At 44.5% G+C, this 18,865-nt stretch overlaps 1 protein-coding gene across 2 annotated transcripts in view; it reads left to right on the top strand.

The window, feature by feature from the left end:
* Positions 1-18,865, top strand: part of LOC118386377 (parathyroid hormone 2 receptor-like) — a 90,926-nt gene that overhangs the window by 11,455 nt on the left and 60,606 nt on the right. The window contains exons 3-6 of one of the 2 annotated variants that reach the window (XM_035774092.2): positions 737-847; positions 1,206-1,333; positions 1,542-1,636; positions 17,011-17,194. In XM_035774092.2, coding sequence (XP_035629985.1) covers positions 737-847; positions 1,206-1,333; positions 1,542-1,636; positions 17,011-17,194 — 518 coding nt within the window. Of the gene's footprint in view, positions 1-736; positions 848-1,205; positions 1,334-1,538; positions 1,637-17,010; positions 17,195-18,865 lie in introns of both variants that reach the window. The other variant, XM_035774091.2, reaches the window with a different exon arrangement.

Here is an 18,865-nt window from a genome sequence, read left to right as displayed (position 1 = left end):
CTATTTCATCCTTCCACAAGATATAGTCCCGACACAAATCTAGAGAGTCTCCCCAAACTGAATCTGGAAAGACTGCAAACTTGCTGCATTTAGTTTCGTTTGACCTGTTTTCTACTACATTTCTTTGTATACTGTATATCAATCAAAATTAATCCGCTTTCATGATTTCGACTGACTGAGAAGGCTGCCTGCCTGTCTCCTCCTGAACACGTTCATTACTATGGGACAGCTGGAGATCGAATTTCAATATTGAAACAATGTTGAAAATGTTGGAGAGACAGACAGCAAGTGTTTATACAAATCTCTGCTGTTGAATATCAAATGTTAGTCTAAAAGAAATGTCAGATAATGTCTAGATGAGATCAAGTTTATGAATTTGCCTGGATGGGCTGATGAGACAATGACAAGCGCAGTGAGATGAAATAGGTATTTTAACGTCATAGCTTTAGCCGGTGGTAACTTGTGGAATAGACACCGGCTGGAATGCAGTTTTAATCAATCAACATCCAGCATTAGACCCACCCGTTGTATAAAATCATTATAACTCATATGATCAAGCTATAAAATTATCCAAAGTGTACAATGCTGTATTCAAACGTCAATATAGTAGAACCTCAAAGTTCGGAACATTTCAGCATTCGAACAACCTCCATTCCCAACGTGTTCCTACTGTATCTCTGAGGTACTGCATCGGTCACACACTGTAGTTGAAAAGAGTGTTCTGCCTCTCCACTAGATGACCTCTGCCCCCCTGGTTGGGATGGCCTTATCTGCTGGCCACAGGGTTACCCAGGAGCTGTCACCAAGGTCCTCTGCCCCAGCTACATCTTCGACTTCAACCACAAAGGTAGATGGCACCCCACTCTGCCTGCATGGCAGAACAGGTTCCAGGTTCCCCATAGAAATATAATTTGAACATCTCTGTGTTATTCCCCTTTACCTGTGTATGGGTGATACATAGCTAGTTTATATTAATACTTGAATGATGTATTGTCTAATCCAAGTATACAGAAAGTATTATGACAAACAACTCTGCCTGCATGGGAGAATGGGTTCCCGTTTACCAATGTATGATTGATATAGTGCATTTAGAGTGGATTCATAGTGACTTTTTTGAATTATGTACTGCCTCACTTGAGGTGCCAAGTGAAACCAAGTAAGCTACAGAGATACAGTATGTTGATTTGTTGATATATATATTACAGGTCATGCCTACAGGAAGTGTGACATCAATGGGTCGTGGGTGTTTGTGGAGAGCCTGAACAGGACGTGGCCTAACTACTCAGAGTGTCTGGGCCCTGGATTCTTGAAGCCAAGCAACGAGAGGGGGAAAGTGAGTACTGTTCTGTAGCTACTGCAGTGGCCTTATCCCCATATATGCAGGAAACCCTACAATGCCACTGTATATATTGTATTGTCTTTTAGCAGATGGTTTTATCCAAAGCCAGTTACCCATAGAAGAAAAATTCTCAGCAACAAAAGAGTGATCCAATTAAGATCCTACATCTGTACCTACAGTACCTGTATCCTTCTCCCAGCAGGACTTCTTTGAGCGTCTGTATGTCATGTACACTGTAGGCTACGCTGTGTCCTTCAGCTCTCTACTAGTGGCTATCTTCATCATCGGATATTTTAGGTGAGTGTGTGTGTGTGTGTTTGTGTGGTTTGGTGACCAGAAGTCCCCACAAGATAGTAATAAAAGGAACATTTGGACAAGTGGGGACATTTCCCCACAAGGAAGAAAGCTTTAGGGTTAGGGTCACAATTACGGTTAGAATTGCAGAGTAATCTGAAATGAAAGCAAATTAGTTGAAAAAAGCTCAAATACTCCAAACATTGAGAGGAGGGATATTAAAGTAAAGAATAAATATTTTAAGCATGGTCAAGAAGCCTTTTTAGATAGGGTTTCTGAGAAAGTGAGTATGTTTCAAGGCCAACAAACAATAAGCAAAATAGAAAGACCTGGCAGCAGTACTGGATAAGCTTTAGTCCGTCGTTAAATTGTCTCATCAGGCATATTGAATGATGTAGATAGACGGGTTGGTTGTTTAGCAACAAAACCAAGTCTGATTAAACCAAGATTGAACTCTATGGCCTGAATGCCAAGAGTCACGTCTGGAGGAAACCTGGCACCATCCCTACGGTGAGGCATGGTGGTGGTGGCATGTTTTTCAGCAGCAGGGACTGGGGAGACTAGTCAGGATCAAGGGAAAGATGAACGGAGCAAAGTACAGGGAGATCCTTGATGAAAACCTGCTCCAGAGCTCTTAGTACCTCTGACTGGGGGAGAAGATTCACCTCAAACAGGATAACCACCCTAAGCTCACAGCCAAGACAACATAGGAGTGGCTTCGGGACAAGTCTCTGAATGTCCTTGAGTGGCCCAGCCAGAGCCCGGACTTGAACCCGATCGAATATCTCTGGAGAGACGTAAAATAGCTGAGCAGTGACGCTCTCCATCCAACCTGACAGAGCTTGAGAGGATCTGCAGAGAAGAATGGGAGGACCTCCCCAAATACAGGTGTGCCAAGCTTGTAGTATCATACCCAAGAAGACTCAATGCTGTAAACACTGCCAAAGGTGCTTCATTTACATTTTACATTTCAACAAAGTACTAAGTAAAGAGTCTGAGTACTTATGTAAATGTCATATTTAGTTTTTTCATGTTTTTTTTCTAGAATTCTAAAACTCTGTTTATGATTTGTCATTATGGGGTATTGTTTGTAGATGATAAGGGGGGGGGGGAATGATTTAATATATTTTAGAATAAGACTTTAATGTAACAATGTGGGCAAAGTCAAAGGGTCTGAATACCTTCCGAATGCACTGTATTTGCCACCTCCAAATGTTTATTGATGCATAAATACATTTGAACATTGAGCCCTTGTCTCTCAAATATATTGTTGTAGTTCACTGTTATTGGTTATTGTTATTATTGTTATATAGTTATTGGTTAACTAGCTAGTTAATTTTTTTTGCCATATTAGTGTAGACATGACATCAGTCAAAACACCTCAAAACAAGATGTGGTATCAATAACAAGATACAACGAGCTGAAACGAGCCACCTATGATTCCCCACACTGCAGCTTCTTGTCATTGCTGCTAGGTATCTGACCGTTCAGAACCAGAAAAACGCATGCCTTCTGGCCACATCGAAGCGTGTGTATCATTTTAGTGATGTTGTCAGATAAATATGAAACTCTCTGGATGAACAGACTCAAGAGAAATACTATATAATGATAATAATATTAGTCATCGACTCTGTGCTTCAAAACAAGATCATGTTTACTCCTCCAGAAGTTGATGTTTTCTACCTCAAGTTCAAACCACCACAACATTCACTTCAATGTGCTCCTCATGGGCAGGTCTTGTTGCCACTCCAAACAGAGAGAGGAAGCAGTGAGCAACCTCAAAGTATATATGTTACATTTGGAAGAGGAATTTTACTTAACTAGGCAAGTCAGTTAAGAACAAATTCTTATTTACAATGACAGTCTACACCACCCAAACCCAGATGACCCTGGGCCACTTGTGCACTGTCCTTTGAGACTCCCAATCACAGCTGGTTGTGATACAGCCTGGATTCGAACCAGGGTGTCAGTAGTGACACCTCAAGCACTGAAATGCAGTGCCTTAGACCTCTGTACCACTCAGGAGCCCAAGGAAATTTGGTCAAGTGCAGTTGAAGAATATTCATCTCTGATGTACTGGTGTTGTCAACTCTCTCTCTCCTCTTGAATAAAATCAATGTTCATTGGTTGCGTGCACAGTTTAGCAGATGCTATAGTGATTGCAGCAAAATGCTTATGTTACTAGTTCTTAACAATGCAGTGAAATGAAAATTTGTAAGTCGCTCTGGATAAGAGCGTCTGCTAAATGACTTAAATGTAAATGTAAATGAAAAAGAAGTAGACAAATAATATATGTATTTTTTTTACCAAAAACAATCTCGAAATGTCTGAACGAATCCAATTAACCCAAATAACGCTAACAGTAATCCAAATAAAATCCATTCGTATATACACCGGATTCATTTACACAAGATATACTACGAATGATATCTGCATTATTACCCTCCCTCTCTTGCTCTCTCTCTCTTTCTTCTCGTTCCCTCTCTTCTTTTCGTCACATTCATTTACAAAGGACAGAATGCACTCCAAATAAATTTGAGTCAAGATACTTTGAATATAACGTTGTGTACCATTTGTATACATGTATATATATTTTTTGCAAATGTTTAAATACCTCATACTCTGCACTTTTCTCTGCTGAGCAGGATGTTTCCAATTGTGGATGTTCTCAGATCAAGCATCATAGAGAGTCTGAAATAGCCCAGATTTAATGGGCTGTGCCCAACATGCAAAACTGGCTATTATGACCTCATTACAACCACAAGCTGCTTGTTATCTATTCTATTGTATTGTCATTTTTACCCATGTTTACCAGCTATCTTACTGTTTTAGGCTACTTTTACACAGGCAGCTGAATTCTAATATTTTGACCAATTATTGGTCTTTTGCCAAATGAAATCAAATATTTTGTCAATAAGCTCATGTAACCCAATATTTCAAGCTGTGAAACCAGGACTAAGAAGAGGACTTCCTCACCTCTGTTTTGTTTGTGTGGTATTTCGTCAGCTAATGACCGCCACATGCTGATGAGCAAACCAAACAGCCAATTAGTAATTTATCTGTTTTCCTTTGTTACATGTGGCTGGTAATTAATACATGTTCATCGTTTATGCACCTTTGTGCAGTTGCCTTTGTTATTACAATTAGGCCTGCTATGCTTGCTACCTTATGAGGTGTATTGTTTGTTTGCCACATGCCGTGTGCTTCGCTATGTAGCCACTGTTAGCCTGCTTTGGTCTTCCAGGACACTTTCTACTACACCCCATTTATTGCCCTTACTTGTTAAACGCTGCTATAGTGTGTTTATGCAGAGCTTTATTCATTCATAGGCTTATCGAATTTACATATTATTATTGAATATTGTCTGTTATTATTTGTACTTTGTATCCCTTTAGCGAAACCAAACATACCTGTTACCTATCCTACATACCCAACCGGCTGGTTACTGAGTCATGTCACCGTTGAACACATCAAGACATCTAAATTACATGTTCTATGCGCTGCATCACCTTTCTCCTCTGAGTACATAAAGACTCTTAACTGAACTCCATCTCTGCCTCTGGTCCTGCTCTTATTGGAGTCCCACAGAAGATGAGCACCATCAATAAACTGTCACTCAGTTACATTGGTCCTTTGAGCCGGATGCAACACACCTACTGTGACATGGCAGAGCAGCAAAGAAACACAGCAACATTCTCATCGTCAGATGATCCCATTCCAGGACGTGATCTCAGAAACCGATGGATACCGATATCATTACAATATCGACAACAACCTGTGGCAGCACATGGCTAACCTCTACAACCAGCATCCACAGTTTACCTGACTCCACAAGCAAGAGAGCAGGTGCAGAGTACCAGCACCATGGAGCCTGCAGCCCCCCCTTGACCAACTATCCCCTTTGCTCAGGTCCTCTGCCCCCACACTGCACAGGCGAAGAAAATTCACTACCCTCGACTACATTGAATCACGTGTAGGGAACCTAAGTGCCCTGACCACCGCTGTGGCCTCCCAACTCGGTGAGGCCGTATGGATCCATTCACCCGTATCAAGCCTGTTCAGTAAGGTCCAGGTCCCCACAGTTCTACCCCAACCTCCTCACAACACACCCAGTACAACGAACTGTCACTATCCCACACCCAGCTCATGGATAGGCCAAATGACACTGCTGCCCACGTTTCAGTCCCTCTACCGCTAACATAGTGCCATGGAAAGCCGCTACAGAGGCCACCATGACCACGCAGACCTACACTGCCACAATCCCTGCCGCAGACAGTTGTTTCAAGTAGGCAGTCAGCCGAAAGTCTCTAAACGGCAGTATGGAGATGTGACCACGCACTCTGCCTTGATGCTGTTAACTCCACCAAACCAGCCATGGACTGGGGGGAACACCCGGAGCAACCAGTTTTCCAAATACTTTGCCTTTCTCAGGCTGAGTCTGCATCACAACAGCCATTATCCACTGTTCCAGGCTATTCTGGTCTACCACCTGTTCAGACTCAGTCCACCGACCAACCCTCCATCAGCTGCTCTATCCTATTTAACTGACCAAACGTGGACTGCACTTGCCCAGCCAGGTTATCCTCCATGGACCTCTACTCTCCAGCGGACTTATCAGCTGCCACCTGCTGCACCTCTCCATCCAGCTCACCCGCCAGTACCTGCTGCACCTCTCCATCCAGCTCACCCGCCAGTACCTGCTGCACCTCTCCATCCAGCTCACCCGCCAGTACCTGCTGCACCTCTCCATCCAGCTCACCCGCCAGTACCTGCTGCACCTCTCCATCCAGCTCACCCGCCAGTACCTGCTGCACCTCTCCATCCAGCTCACCCGCCAGTACCTGCTGCACCTCTCCATCCAGCTCACCCGCCAGTACCTGCTGCACCTCTCCATCCAGCTCACCCGCCAGTACCTGCTGCACCTCTCCTTCCAGCTCACCCGCCAGTACCTGCTGCACCTCTCCATCCAGCTCACCCGCCAGTACCTGCTGCACCTCTCCGTCCAGCTCACCCGCCAGTACCTGCTGCACCTCTCCATCCAGCTCCTGCTGCACCTCTCCATCCAGCTCAGTACCTGCTGCACCTCTCCATCCAGCTCACCCGCCAGTACCTGCTGCACCTCTCCATCCAGCTCACCCGCCAGTACCTGCTGCACCTCTCTCCAGCTCCAGCTCACCCCATCCAGCTCAGTACCTGCTGCACCTCCATCCAGCTCCAGCTCACCCGCTCAGTACCTGCAGCACCTCTCCATCCAGCTCACCCGCCAGTACCTGCTGCACCTCTCCGTCCAGCTCACCCGCCAGTACCTGCAGCACCTCTCCGTCCAGCTCACCCGCCAGTACCTGCTGCACCTCTTCGTCCAGCTCACCCGCCAGTACCTGCTGCACCTCTCCATCCAGCTCACCCGCCAGTACCTGCTGCACCTTTCCATCCAGCTCACCCGCCAGTACCTGCTGCACCTCTCCATCCAGCTCACCCGCCAGTACCTGCTGCACCTTTCCATCCAGCTCACCCGCCAGTACCTGCTGCACCTCTCCATCCAGCTCACCCGCCAGTACCTGCTGCACCTCTCCATCCAGCTCACCCGCCAGTACCTGCTGCACCTCTCCATCCAGCTCACCCGCCAGTACCTGCTGCACCTCTCCATCCAGCTCACCCGCCAGTACCTGCTGCACCTCTCCGTCCAGCTCACCCGCCAGTACCTGCTGCACCTCTCCGTCCAGCTCACCCGCCAGTACCTGCTGCACCTCTCCAACCAGCTCACCCGCCAGTACCTGCTGCACCTCTCCAACCAGCTCACCCGCCAGTACCTGCTGCACCTCTCCATCCAGCTCACCCGCCAGTACCTGCTGCACCTCTCCATCCAGCTCACCCGCCAGTACCTGCTGCACCTCTCCATCCAGCTCACCCGCCAGTACCTGCTGCACCTCTCCATCCAGCTCACCCGCCAGTACCTGCTGCACCTCTCCATCCAGCTCACCCGCCAGTACCTGCTGCACCTTTCCATCCAGCTCACCCGCCAGTACCTGCTGCACCTCTCCATCCAGCTCACCCGCCAGTACCTGCTGCACCTCTCCATCCAGCTCACCCGCCAGTACCTGCTGCACCTTTCCATCCAGCTCACCCGCCAGTACCTGCTGCACCTTTCCATCCAGCTCACCCGCCAGTACCTGTGCTGCACCTCTCCAACCAGCTTACCTGCCTGGATCTGCTGCAACGTCAGCCTATTCACCAGCCTATCCACTCCAGCAACCGCACCTGCAACCGGTACCTGTGTTAAGGCTTCCCAATCTAGTCCACAACAGTGAAGTGAGTTCGCAGACTTCAAGATGACACTGGACTACCTCTTGAATCCTCATATAGAACTCTCAGAACACTACAAACACAGGGTCACTGCAGCTATGCAGGCTTTGTAACGCATATGTCATGGATTTAGAAGCTTCTTTACATCATTTGAGTAAATTGGAGGTTTACCTGTGGAAGTATTTCAAGGCCTACCTTCAATCTCGGTGCCTCTTTGCTTGACATCATGGGAAAATATAAAGAAATCAGCTAAGACCTCAGAAAAACAATTGTAGACCTCCACAAGTCTGGTTCATCCTTGGGAGCAATTTCCAAATGCCTGAAGGTACCACGTTCATCTGTACAAACAATAGTACTCAAGTATAAACACCATGGGACCACGCAGCCGTCATGCCGCTCAGGAAGGAGACACGTTCGGTCTCCTAGAGATGAACATACTTTGGTGCGAAAAGTGCAAATCAATCCCAGAACAACAGCAAAGGACCTTGTGAAGATGCTGGAGGAAACAGGTACAAAAGTATCTATATCCACAGTAAAACGAGTCCTATATCGACATAACCTGAAAGGCCACTCAGCAAGGAAGAAGCCACTGCTCCAAAACCGCCATAAAAAAGCCAGACTACAGTTTACAACTGCACATGGGGACAAAGATTGTACTTTTTGGAGAAATGTCCTATGGTCTGATGAAACAAAAACAGAACTGTTTGGCCATAATGACCATTGTTATGTTTGGAGGAAAAAGGTGGAGGTTTGCAAGCAGAAGAACACCATCCCAACCATGAAGCATGGGGGTAGCATCATGTTGTGGGCGTGCTTTGCTGCAGCATCTCAAGCAACATCTCAAGACATCAGTCAGGAAGTTAAAACTTGGTTGCAAATGGGTCTTCCAAGTGGACAATGACACCAAGCATACTTCCAAAGCATACTTCCAAAGTTGTGGCAAAGTTGTGGCAAAAAAAAAAAAACATCTGACACTGCTGAACATATAGCACTACCGCCAACGCTAAGATTTACCATTGCATTGTTAAGATAGAGCCCAGAGTCATAGGTATACTAAGAGATTTATGAAGCCATTTTAAAAACAGAATAACACAATACAAATTGAACAAGGTCTACTTACAGTATATGCAGGCAAAGGTGTTTTAGTGTATTCATTCGAGCCATATTGGATTCAGAATCAAATTGATTCACATCAACAGTCTTTATATGCATGAATGTTGTACACAATTCTGGAAATGCTTTCTTTCATTTACAAAATTCAAGTTTACAACTGATTTAACATCCTTTTTTAAAATAATTTTTATTTAACATCCATCAAATGTTATTATAGCAGCCATATTGGATTTTGGACGCCATATTGGATTTGCGGCAAAATAGAAAGATCATTTGTGATGCCACCCTGACTTAAATGCAAGACTAGGGACTAAAGATACAAAATCCTTTAACCAGTTATGCATTAGGAGGTTCTTTAAAATATAATTTCAATGTCTTGCTATTTGTTTGTGTATGTTGGGCAGACAATTGACGACTTGTATTCCACATTTCAGCAATATCAGAGCTTGCAATATTGGGTTACATGTATTGGGCTACATGACAAAACACAACCAGGGCTGTCTTAAAATGTTTGTGGCCTTGCTTATTAGCTTTGTCTGATGTGTAAGGCCAGTGCTTTAGCCCTGAGTACACTAGAGAGAGGGAGCACACAGGCTATTCGACAGCGTGGGATACGTCTCTTTATTAAGAGCCGTTTCGGAAGAATGAATAGACTCTTTCTCCAGTTAATGTATTAATGGAGCTTTTGAACAGAGCACACTCAGGGATTGACTCTACAATCCCCAGAATCATTGAGAGTGGGTGGCTCGGAAAGAGTATCTTGACAACTTCAGAGTAAATCGGTAATGTTCTCCTCGTTTAGCCTAATAGTCCTCCAAGCTCAAATAACGGGCACTTAGCAGTTGTTTTTTAATAGATAATTAGATTTTCAGCAACACATTTTGGAACTAAGGAAATTTGATTCCCCTGGGCAAAGCATAACCAATTTGGTCTAATATCCAGCTAAATTGTGTGAGACTTCTGGAGACGGTTATAGTCTATGAGAGCAGCCTGTCCTAGAGTCAATCCTCAAAGAAGGACACTAACATGCTGACCGGACCGCATGCGTGCGTGCGGATTTTGTCCCCCCACACCAGATGCGATCAGGACACGCAGGTTGAAATGTCAAAGCAAACTCTGAACCAACTATATTAATTTGGGGACAGGTCGAAAAATATTAGACATTTATGACAATAGCTAGCTAGCTTGCTGATGCTATCAAATTTTTATTGGGATATAATCACTGGGTTGTTATTTTACCTGAAATGTACAAGGTCCTCTACTCCGACAATTAATCCACATATAAAAGGGTAACGTTAAACCGAGTTAGTTTCTAGTAATCATTATATGCCGGGGGGCCTGGTTTGAGCAAACACGGAACAGAATTTGACATACCACGTAACATCCTGCACCAAAGTGGGCCACCAGTTTTTCTCAGTGAGGGAATGGATGGTGCGAGAAAAACCTGGATGTCTAACGACAACAGCTGTGTGTACCCAGGTTAGCACCTTATCCCTGTAGGAACGTAGATGTGCGTGGGAGGACAACTCCAGGGTACGGGTTCCCTCTCTAGAGCCTGCCGGATGTCCACATCTACGTCCCAAACCACTGGACCCAGAACTTGGGAGGATAGGATTATGGGTGCCCTCTGGAAAGGACGCTCTCGTGAATCGTAGATACGGGACAGGGCATCGGCCTTGATATTCTTAAAACCTGGGTGATAGGTCAGCTTGAAATTGAACCTAGTGAAGAAGAGGGCGCACCTGGCTTGACACAGATTCAGTCTCTTCGCTGTCCGTATGTACTCAAAGTTCCGATGGTTGGTGAGGATGACGAATGGTTCCTTGGCGTCCTCGATCCAGTATCTCCACTCCTCTAATTCCAACTTTACTGCCAAGATCTCCCGATTGCTGACGTCGTAATTCTTCTCTGTGGGGGGGCAGTTTTTTGGAGAAGAAAGCACAAGAATACATTTTTTAATGGGTCCCTCTGTTTTTGTGACAACTGCCACCACACCCACCTCTGATGCGTCTACCTCAACCACAAAAGGTAGCATGGGATCTGGGTGTTTTAGCAAGGGGGGGAGGTGAAATTCTCCTTGAAGAGATGAAAGGCCTCGTCGTCTGCTGGAGACCAAACCAACCATTTGACTAGATGTTCAGGAGTCTTATGGCTTGGGGTAGAAGCTGTTTAGAAGCCTCTTGGACCTAGACCAGACATTGTGCTGAACACTGTCTTCCACTCATCCCCCTCCCGGATGCAAATGAGATTGTAGGCACTCCACAGGTCCAGTTTGGTGAAGAACCTGGCCCTGTGGAGATGCTCGATGGCTGACGGCACCAGCGGGAGAGGGTACCAATACTTTGTGGTGATGTCATTGTAAGTCGCTCTGGATAAGAGCGTCTGCTAAATGACTTAAATGTAAATGTAAATGAGTCCTTATATATAATAATAATATAATATATGCCATTTAGCAGACGCTTTTATCCAAAGCGACTTACAGTCATGTGTGCATACATTCTACGTATGGGTGGTCCCGGGAATCGAACCCACTACCCTGGCGTTACAAGCGCCATGCTCTACCAACTGTGCTACAGAAGGACCACCTTGTTAATCGATACAAGGGCGTAATCCCTCTCCTTCTTGGCCACGAAGAAGAAACCAACTGTCATCCGACGTGGAACCACAGGGGACAGGGAAGCAGGTCCTCCGGAATTCAGGTGACCAGTCTGTGATTCTCACCCTCGACCATGAGATGGTAGGGTTATGGTGCTGAAGCCAATGTAGGTTGAGGATGATCTTGTGAACTGGTGCACTAGTGATGAAGAAGGGAATGTTTTCCTGGTGACTGGGCTCCACAGTGAGTGGTTGGGTGATGTGTGTGATGGTTTCAGATCCTAGACGCCGACAATCGACACCGTGCAGGTCAGGCAGCAGGCTGTTAGCCAGCCTGCAAGCATAGTGGAATCTGCCACTAGCACAGTCAGTGTAGTCAGCTCAGCTATCCCCATTGAGACCGTGTCTGTGCCTCGACCTAGGTTGGGCAAAACTAAACATGGCAGTGTTCGCCTTAGCAATCTCACTAGGATAAAGATCTCCTCCATTCCTGTCAGTATTGAAAGAGATTATGATACCTCACATCTCAAAATAGGGCTACTTAATGTTAGATCCCTTACTTCAAAGGCAATTATAGTCAATGAACTAATCACTGATCATAATCTTGATGTGATTGGCCTGACTGAAACATGGCTTAAGCCTGATGAATTTACTGTGTTAAATGAGGCCTCACCTCCTGGCTACACTAGTGACCATATCCCCCGTGCATCCCGCAAAGGCGGAGGTGTTGCTAACATTTACGATAGCAAATTTCAATTTACAAAAAAAAAAATCTGATCTGCGAAATAGAGGGAGGACTGAAGGAGAAAGCCACGGCACTTGGATGGTGTCCCGTCATATTTCTCAGGGAGGGATAGACGGGCATCGCTGACCTGAGCGGGTTGCTGGAAGGGCTAGTGTGCTGACTCGTTGGGTAGACTGGCTCTATAATATCCTCTGCTGTTGAGATGTTGTAGACTGCGGAGAACATCTTCCATGGCCGTCCCCAGTTGAGCCAGCTGATCATGGTGTTGATGAAGAAGGTCACCTTGTTCGTCGATCATCTGGGAGATGTCCGGTTGTCCTGCTGCTTCCATATTTTGAGTTGGTATTCTGTGATGATGGGATGGTGAGTCGGAAGCAGGTCCAGGTGAAACGTTTTAATAAAACAACAAAAACAAAAACATGACACTAACATGAGGCAGAACGCAATAACAATATCAACTGGTGAGTGAACATGGGGGATGATGAAGGTAATGAAGTCCAGGTGTTAATCATAATGATTAACACGTGTGCGTAATGATGAGTGCCAGGACGGGTGGCTAGTACTCTGGTGACGTTGTACGCCGGATGGGAGGAGCAGGAGTAGACGTGACAGTCACAAATTGAACAAAGTTCTATTTTAGCACCTTGATGCGCACAAACAGTGTGGGTGCAATGATTGAATAACATGTATGTGTACATTTATTTTGCAATGCTCACGTACGTGACATGAGTGGTGTGGTCAGCATGTTATGGGTGTTTTTGATTGGTTACTTAGTTGCAAATTGGGGTTTTCAGCAAAACTGCAGAACATTGTGGACCTTAGGAAATGTGATTGCCCTGGGCAAAAAGTAAGTGATTTGGTCTTACACAGTTGTGTGGAAGACCATTATGTCCCATTCATATCTAACAGTCAAGATGATGGTTTAAAATCTCGGCCTTAAGAAATGAGACAAACTGCTAAACGATGTCCGCGCACCCGTGGAAATTCTGTTAATTTAAAAAATCCCCATCATAAATACGTCAGTCAACATTGGATCATTCAGAGATCCTCACTGAACTTCTGGAGAGAGTTTGCTGCACTGAAAGTAAAGGGGCTGAATAATTTTGCACGGCCAATTTTTCAGTTTTTGAATTGTTAAAAAAGTTTGAAATATCCAATAAATGTCGTTCCACTTCATGATTGTGTCCCACTTGTTGTTGATTCTTCACAAAAAAAATACAGTTTTATATCTTTGTTTGAAGCCTGAAATGTGGCAAAAGGTCGCAAAGTTCAAGGGGGCCGAATACTTTCGCAAGGCACTGTAGCTGGAAAGAACCTTTGGATATCAGAGCGACGGTAACTCACCAGCATTACGACCAGGATTATAACTTTCCCAAATTGGATCCTGTGTTCGTACCACCCAGGGTTATATATATTATATTATATATATTTAACTTGTTCCAGAGACGGCTCCAAAACACTGCTGGCGGAGAAGCGGACTTCTAGTCCGACTCAGTTGTGCACACCACCCACCGCTTCCGAGTGTATTACTTTCAAATGTTCAGTCTCTGGATAATTAGTAGATGAGCTCAGAGTTAGGATCTCCTTCCAGAGAGACATCAGGGATTGTAGCGTAGTCTGTTTCATGGAAACATGGCTCTAACGGGATATATTGTCCCCATCTATTCAGCCATCTGGGATCTCAGTACATTTCACAGACAGGAATAAAGAACTCTCCGGGAAGAAGAAAGGCGGGGGTGTATGTTACATGATTAACCACTCATGGTGTGATTATGATATCATACAGAAATTCAAGTCCTTTTGTTCACCCAACCTAAAATACCGACCATATTACCTCCCAAGAGAATTCTCTTTGGTTATAGTCACAGACGTGTATAATCCCCCTCAAGCCGATACCACGATGGCCCTCTTAGAACTGCACTGGACTTTATGCAAACTGGAAAAAAACATATCCTTTATTGTAGTTTGGGATTTTAACAAAGCAAATTTGAGGAATACGCTACCGAAGTTCTACCAACACTGACCGTACAGTAGTACTTGAGTTGGTAAAACATTGGACCACTGCTACTCAACTTTTTTTAAATGCCTACAGGGCCCTCCCCCGCCCTCCATTCGGCAAATCTGATCACGACTCCATTTTGCCACTCCCATGCTTGATTATGGAACGAGTTGCAGCTGGTAGGGATCTGCTCTGACTCCAGCACACCTGTCTTCAACCACACAATCACACAGAGAGGGAGAGGGAGAGAGAGGGAGTGTACAGGGGAATAACTGCAGGTCAAGAAGACACCGGATGAACACCAGAGGGCGTAGCAGGAGTAGAAGTAGATGTGACAAGGAACTCAACAACCCGAGCCGCGGCCTGTTCACCCCGCTATCATCCAGCAGGCGAGGCCAGTACAAGTGCATCAAAGCTGGGACTGAGAGACTGAAAAACAGCTTCTATCTTAAGATCATTGGACTGTTAAATAGCCATCTCTAGCCGGCTTCCACCCAGTTACGTAACCCTGCACCTTGGAGGCTGCTGCCCTATGTACGGGTACGGGTCTCTAGGGTACGTGGAACGGTAGCGTCCCACTTCGTCAATAGCCAGTGAAACTGCAGGGCACCAAATTCAAAACAGAAGTCCCATAATTAAAATTCCTCAAACATACATGTATTTTACACCATTTTAAAGATACACTTGTTGTAAATCCAGCGATAGTGTCCAATTTCAAAAAAGGCTTTACGACAAAAGCCAACCAAATGATTATGTTAGGTGAGTGCCTATTCACAGAATAACACAGCCATTTGTCCAGCCAAAGAGAGGATTCACAAAAAGCAGAAATATAGATCAAATTAATCCCTAACCTTTGATGATCTTCATCAGATGACACTCATAGGACTTCATGTTACACAATACATGCATGTTTTGTTCGGTAAAGTTCATATTTATATCCAAAAATCTGAGTTCACATTGGCGCGTTGTGGTCAGAAATGCATTGTCTCAAACAAACATCCGGTGAAAATGCAGAGAGCTACATAAAATGACAGAAATACTCATCATAAACATTGATAAACTATACAAGTGTTTTCATGGAAATATAGACAAACATCTCCTTAATGCAACCGCTGTGTCAGATTTCAAAAACACTTTACGACGAAAGCACACTTTGCGATTATGTTAGTTAGCCACAGAAACGCATACAGTCATTTTCCAGCCAAGGAGTGTCACAAAAGTCAGAAATAGCATTAAAATTAATCACATACCATTGATGATCTTCATCTGGTGGAACTCCCAGGTCTCCATGGTAGACAAATGTCTGTTTTGTTCGATAATGTCCCTCTCTTTATGAGCAAAAACCTCCTTGTTGTTCGAGCATTTTGTCCAGTATTTCGAATGCAGTAGGCATTTAAGTTTTTAAAAAGTATAATAAAAGTTAGTAGAAACATGACAAACGATGTTTAAAATCAATCCTCCGGTTGTTTTTGTCATAAATAATAAATAATATTTAATCCGGACAAAAGCTTCATCAATAGGAAAGGAGAAACAAGAAAGGCGCGATCCCGATCAGGCTGATGAATGGAAATTTCCACTGGTCACTGAATGAAAGTGCTGTATCTCCCTCATTTTTCAGAGTAAAAGCCTGAAACAGTGCCTAAAGACTGGCACATGTAGAGGAAGGTGCAGAGCTTGTGAACTGGATCCAAAGTCTTTGTATGGTGTATAGGCTTTCAATGGAAAAACAGCCTTTCAAAATAATAGTACTTCCTGGTGGATTTTCCTCGGGTTTTTGCCTGCCATATCAGTTCTGTTAAAGTCACAGACATTATTTTAACACTTTTGGAAACTTTAGAGTGTTTCCTATCCAAATCTACTAATTATATGCATATCCTATATTCTGGGCCTGAGTAGCAGACAGTTTAATTTGGGCATGCTTTTCATCCAAAATTTCGAATGCTGCCCCCTACCCTAGTGAAGTTAACCTCGTATGTATATACTGTATTCTATTCTTCTGTATTTTAGTCACTCTAACATTGCTCGATCTAATAACTATATATTTTTAAAATTCCATTATTTTACTTTTAGATTTGTGTGTATTGTTGTGAGTCATTTTTAGATACTACTGCACTGTTATAGCTAGGAACACAAGCATTTCGCTACACCCGCAATAACATCTGATAAATATGTATATGTGATCATTGTAAAAAAAAGTTTCAGACATAGGACAGACACTTCAGAACAAACTTATTGCGGGGCTATCTGTTCCATGTAGTGAATTTGTTATTCAATGTGTTTTTCATTTTTAAATTTTTTAGTTCAAAATCAAATAGCAAAATTATCCTTGGTATGACCTTCTTAAAACAATTATATATAGCTTAGTAGACCACCCCTCCCCTTCCCCCATCTTAGACAGAGCTTAGACTGTAGAGGGGTCATAACATGGTTTTAACATACTCTTATGGGCTAAACCAGCGGGCCTCTGACCAGAATATCGGCCACCTGCCTGGTGTGTTAGTGCTCATACAGAAGGTGGTTGCTAACACAATGCGGCCACACGCTGCTTATAGAAGTTTATATTTTCAGAGTGTCTCAACTATTAGAAATGTTAACATTTCCTGCGCCTCTGTTTCCTGTCAGGCGTCTCCACTGTACCAGGAACTACATCCACATCCACCTGTTTGTCTCCTTCATGCTCCGAGCTGTCAGCATCTTCGTCAAAGACCGGGTGGTGCACACCAGCGCCGGCCTGCAGGAGTTTGATGCTGTGCTCATGGATAACTTCAAGACTGTGGCCATGGCTCCGCTGGATAACTCTCAGTATGTGAGTAGTAGTAGTGCTGCATCTCCTGCCTGCACTCTTGCTCTCCTCCACTTCTCTATGCCGCTACTCCTTCACTCCTGCCTCTCCTTCACTCCTGCCCCTCCTTCACTCCTGCCCCTCCTTCACTCCTGCCCCTCCTTCACTCCTGCCCCTCCTTCACTCCTGCCCCTCCTTCACTCCTGCCCCTCCTTCACTCCTGCCCCTCCTTCACTCCTGCCCCTCCTTCACTCCTGCCCCTCCTTCACTCCTACCCCTCCTTCACTCCTGCCCCTCCTTCACTTCTTCTCCCTAAGAATCCCAATAACCCCTGCTCTTCCAGGACTCATTAATAAATAAAACAGTGACCTGCACACACAATTGCTCCATTAGACACAATTGCTCCTTTAATTAGGCTAGTGAATGCAACTGTGTGTGCGAGTCCTACTTCATTACTACACATTTTCTTTGGTCCAGCACCCCTGTGATGTGCCCTTGAAAAATACAGATTAGACTTCCATGACTCATGGGAGAGGCTCTCTCTTTTTTTGGGATTCTGTTTGCACGTTTTGACACGTTCTTCCCATGTAACGGGAGTAGTACTGGTTTCAAGCTTCTTGTTTCCAGGCATCTTATGACAAGCGTCCTTTTGCATCGTGGTGGACACATAATTATACATGCTCTGACCCCTTATTTACCTTTATTTAAGTAGGCAAATCAGTTAAGAACACATTTTTATTTTTACAATGATGGCCTACCCCGGCCAAACCCTCCCTTATTTTTTTTATTTTTTGGACCAATCGCAGCAGAACTTTTCACATCAGAACATTTTCAGAGCTGATCTGATTAATCAAAAGATCAATTAGTGAAAATAAATATGATAATTGAGCTGCCTGTCTAAACACAGCCAAAGCCATGTATGCTGATGCACTGGAAAAGCTAATTAGACAGGCTGAGCTCAGTAACCCGAGGCTATAGTCTTCACTAACATGGATTTGGATTCCATTCAATATCAACCTAAATTTCAACCCTCATCCAGCTCTGAAAAACTCTGTAAGTCTGACTGTTCCCCTACTGCAACCTCCTCTGCTCTGTAATTACTGTACACTCAGAGATACACACACTAAACATGTGAGGGAGGACAGACCACTGGGAGCACTAGCTTAGCTCTATAGCCTGCTAGCCAGCGGCAATAGGCTTCACAGGCATCACACACATTTTTTTATATATTTTTTTTTTATCAGGGAAAGCTGGTTCAAATAGTTCAAAGCTATACAGACTGGAATGTTTCACTTTAAAGGGATAGTTCGAGATTTTGGTAATTAAGCCTTTTATCTACTAGAGTCAGATGGAAAGCATTTGTGGATACCATTTTTATGCTAGCTGTTCCTGTAGACTACCAGTCATTGTGCTAACGCTAGTTAGCGTTGGCTCACGAAACTAACTTCCTTCATACTGGACCCAGAGACATAAAAAAAGGGATAGATTGATGGTAGATAAAGGGGTAGCAGGGTAGCCTAGTGGTTAGAGCGGTGGACTAGTAACCGGAAGGTTGCAAGTTCAAACCACTGAGCTGACAAGGTAGAAATCTGTCGTTCTGCCCCTGAACAGGCAGTCAACCCACTGTTCCTAGGCCGTCATTGAAAATAAGAATTTGTTTAAAAAAAAGGGCTTCAATGCCAAAACTTCAAACCA

This window comes from Oncorhynchus keta, chromosome 7 (genome assembly GCF_023373465.1).
Source record: "Oncorhynchus keta strain PuntledgeMale-10-30-2019 chromosome 7, Oket_V2, whole genome shotgun sequence".
Taxonomy (NCBI): Eukaryota; Metazoa; Chordata; class Actinopteri; order Salmoniformes; family Salmonidae; genus Oncorhynchus; species Oncorhynchus keta.
Note: the sequence above shows the minus strand (reverse complement) of the source record. Positions and strands in the feature narration are given on the sequence as shown.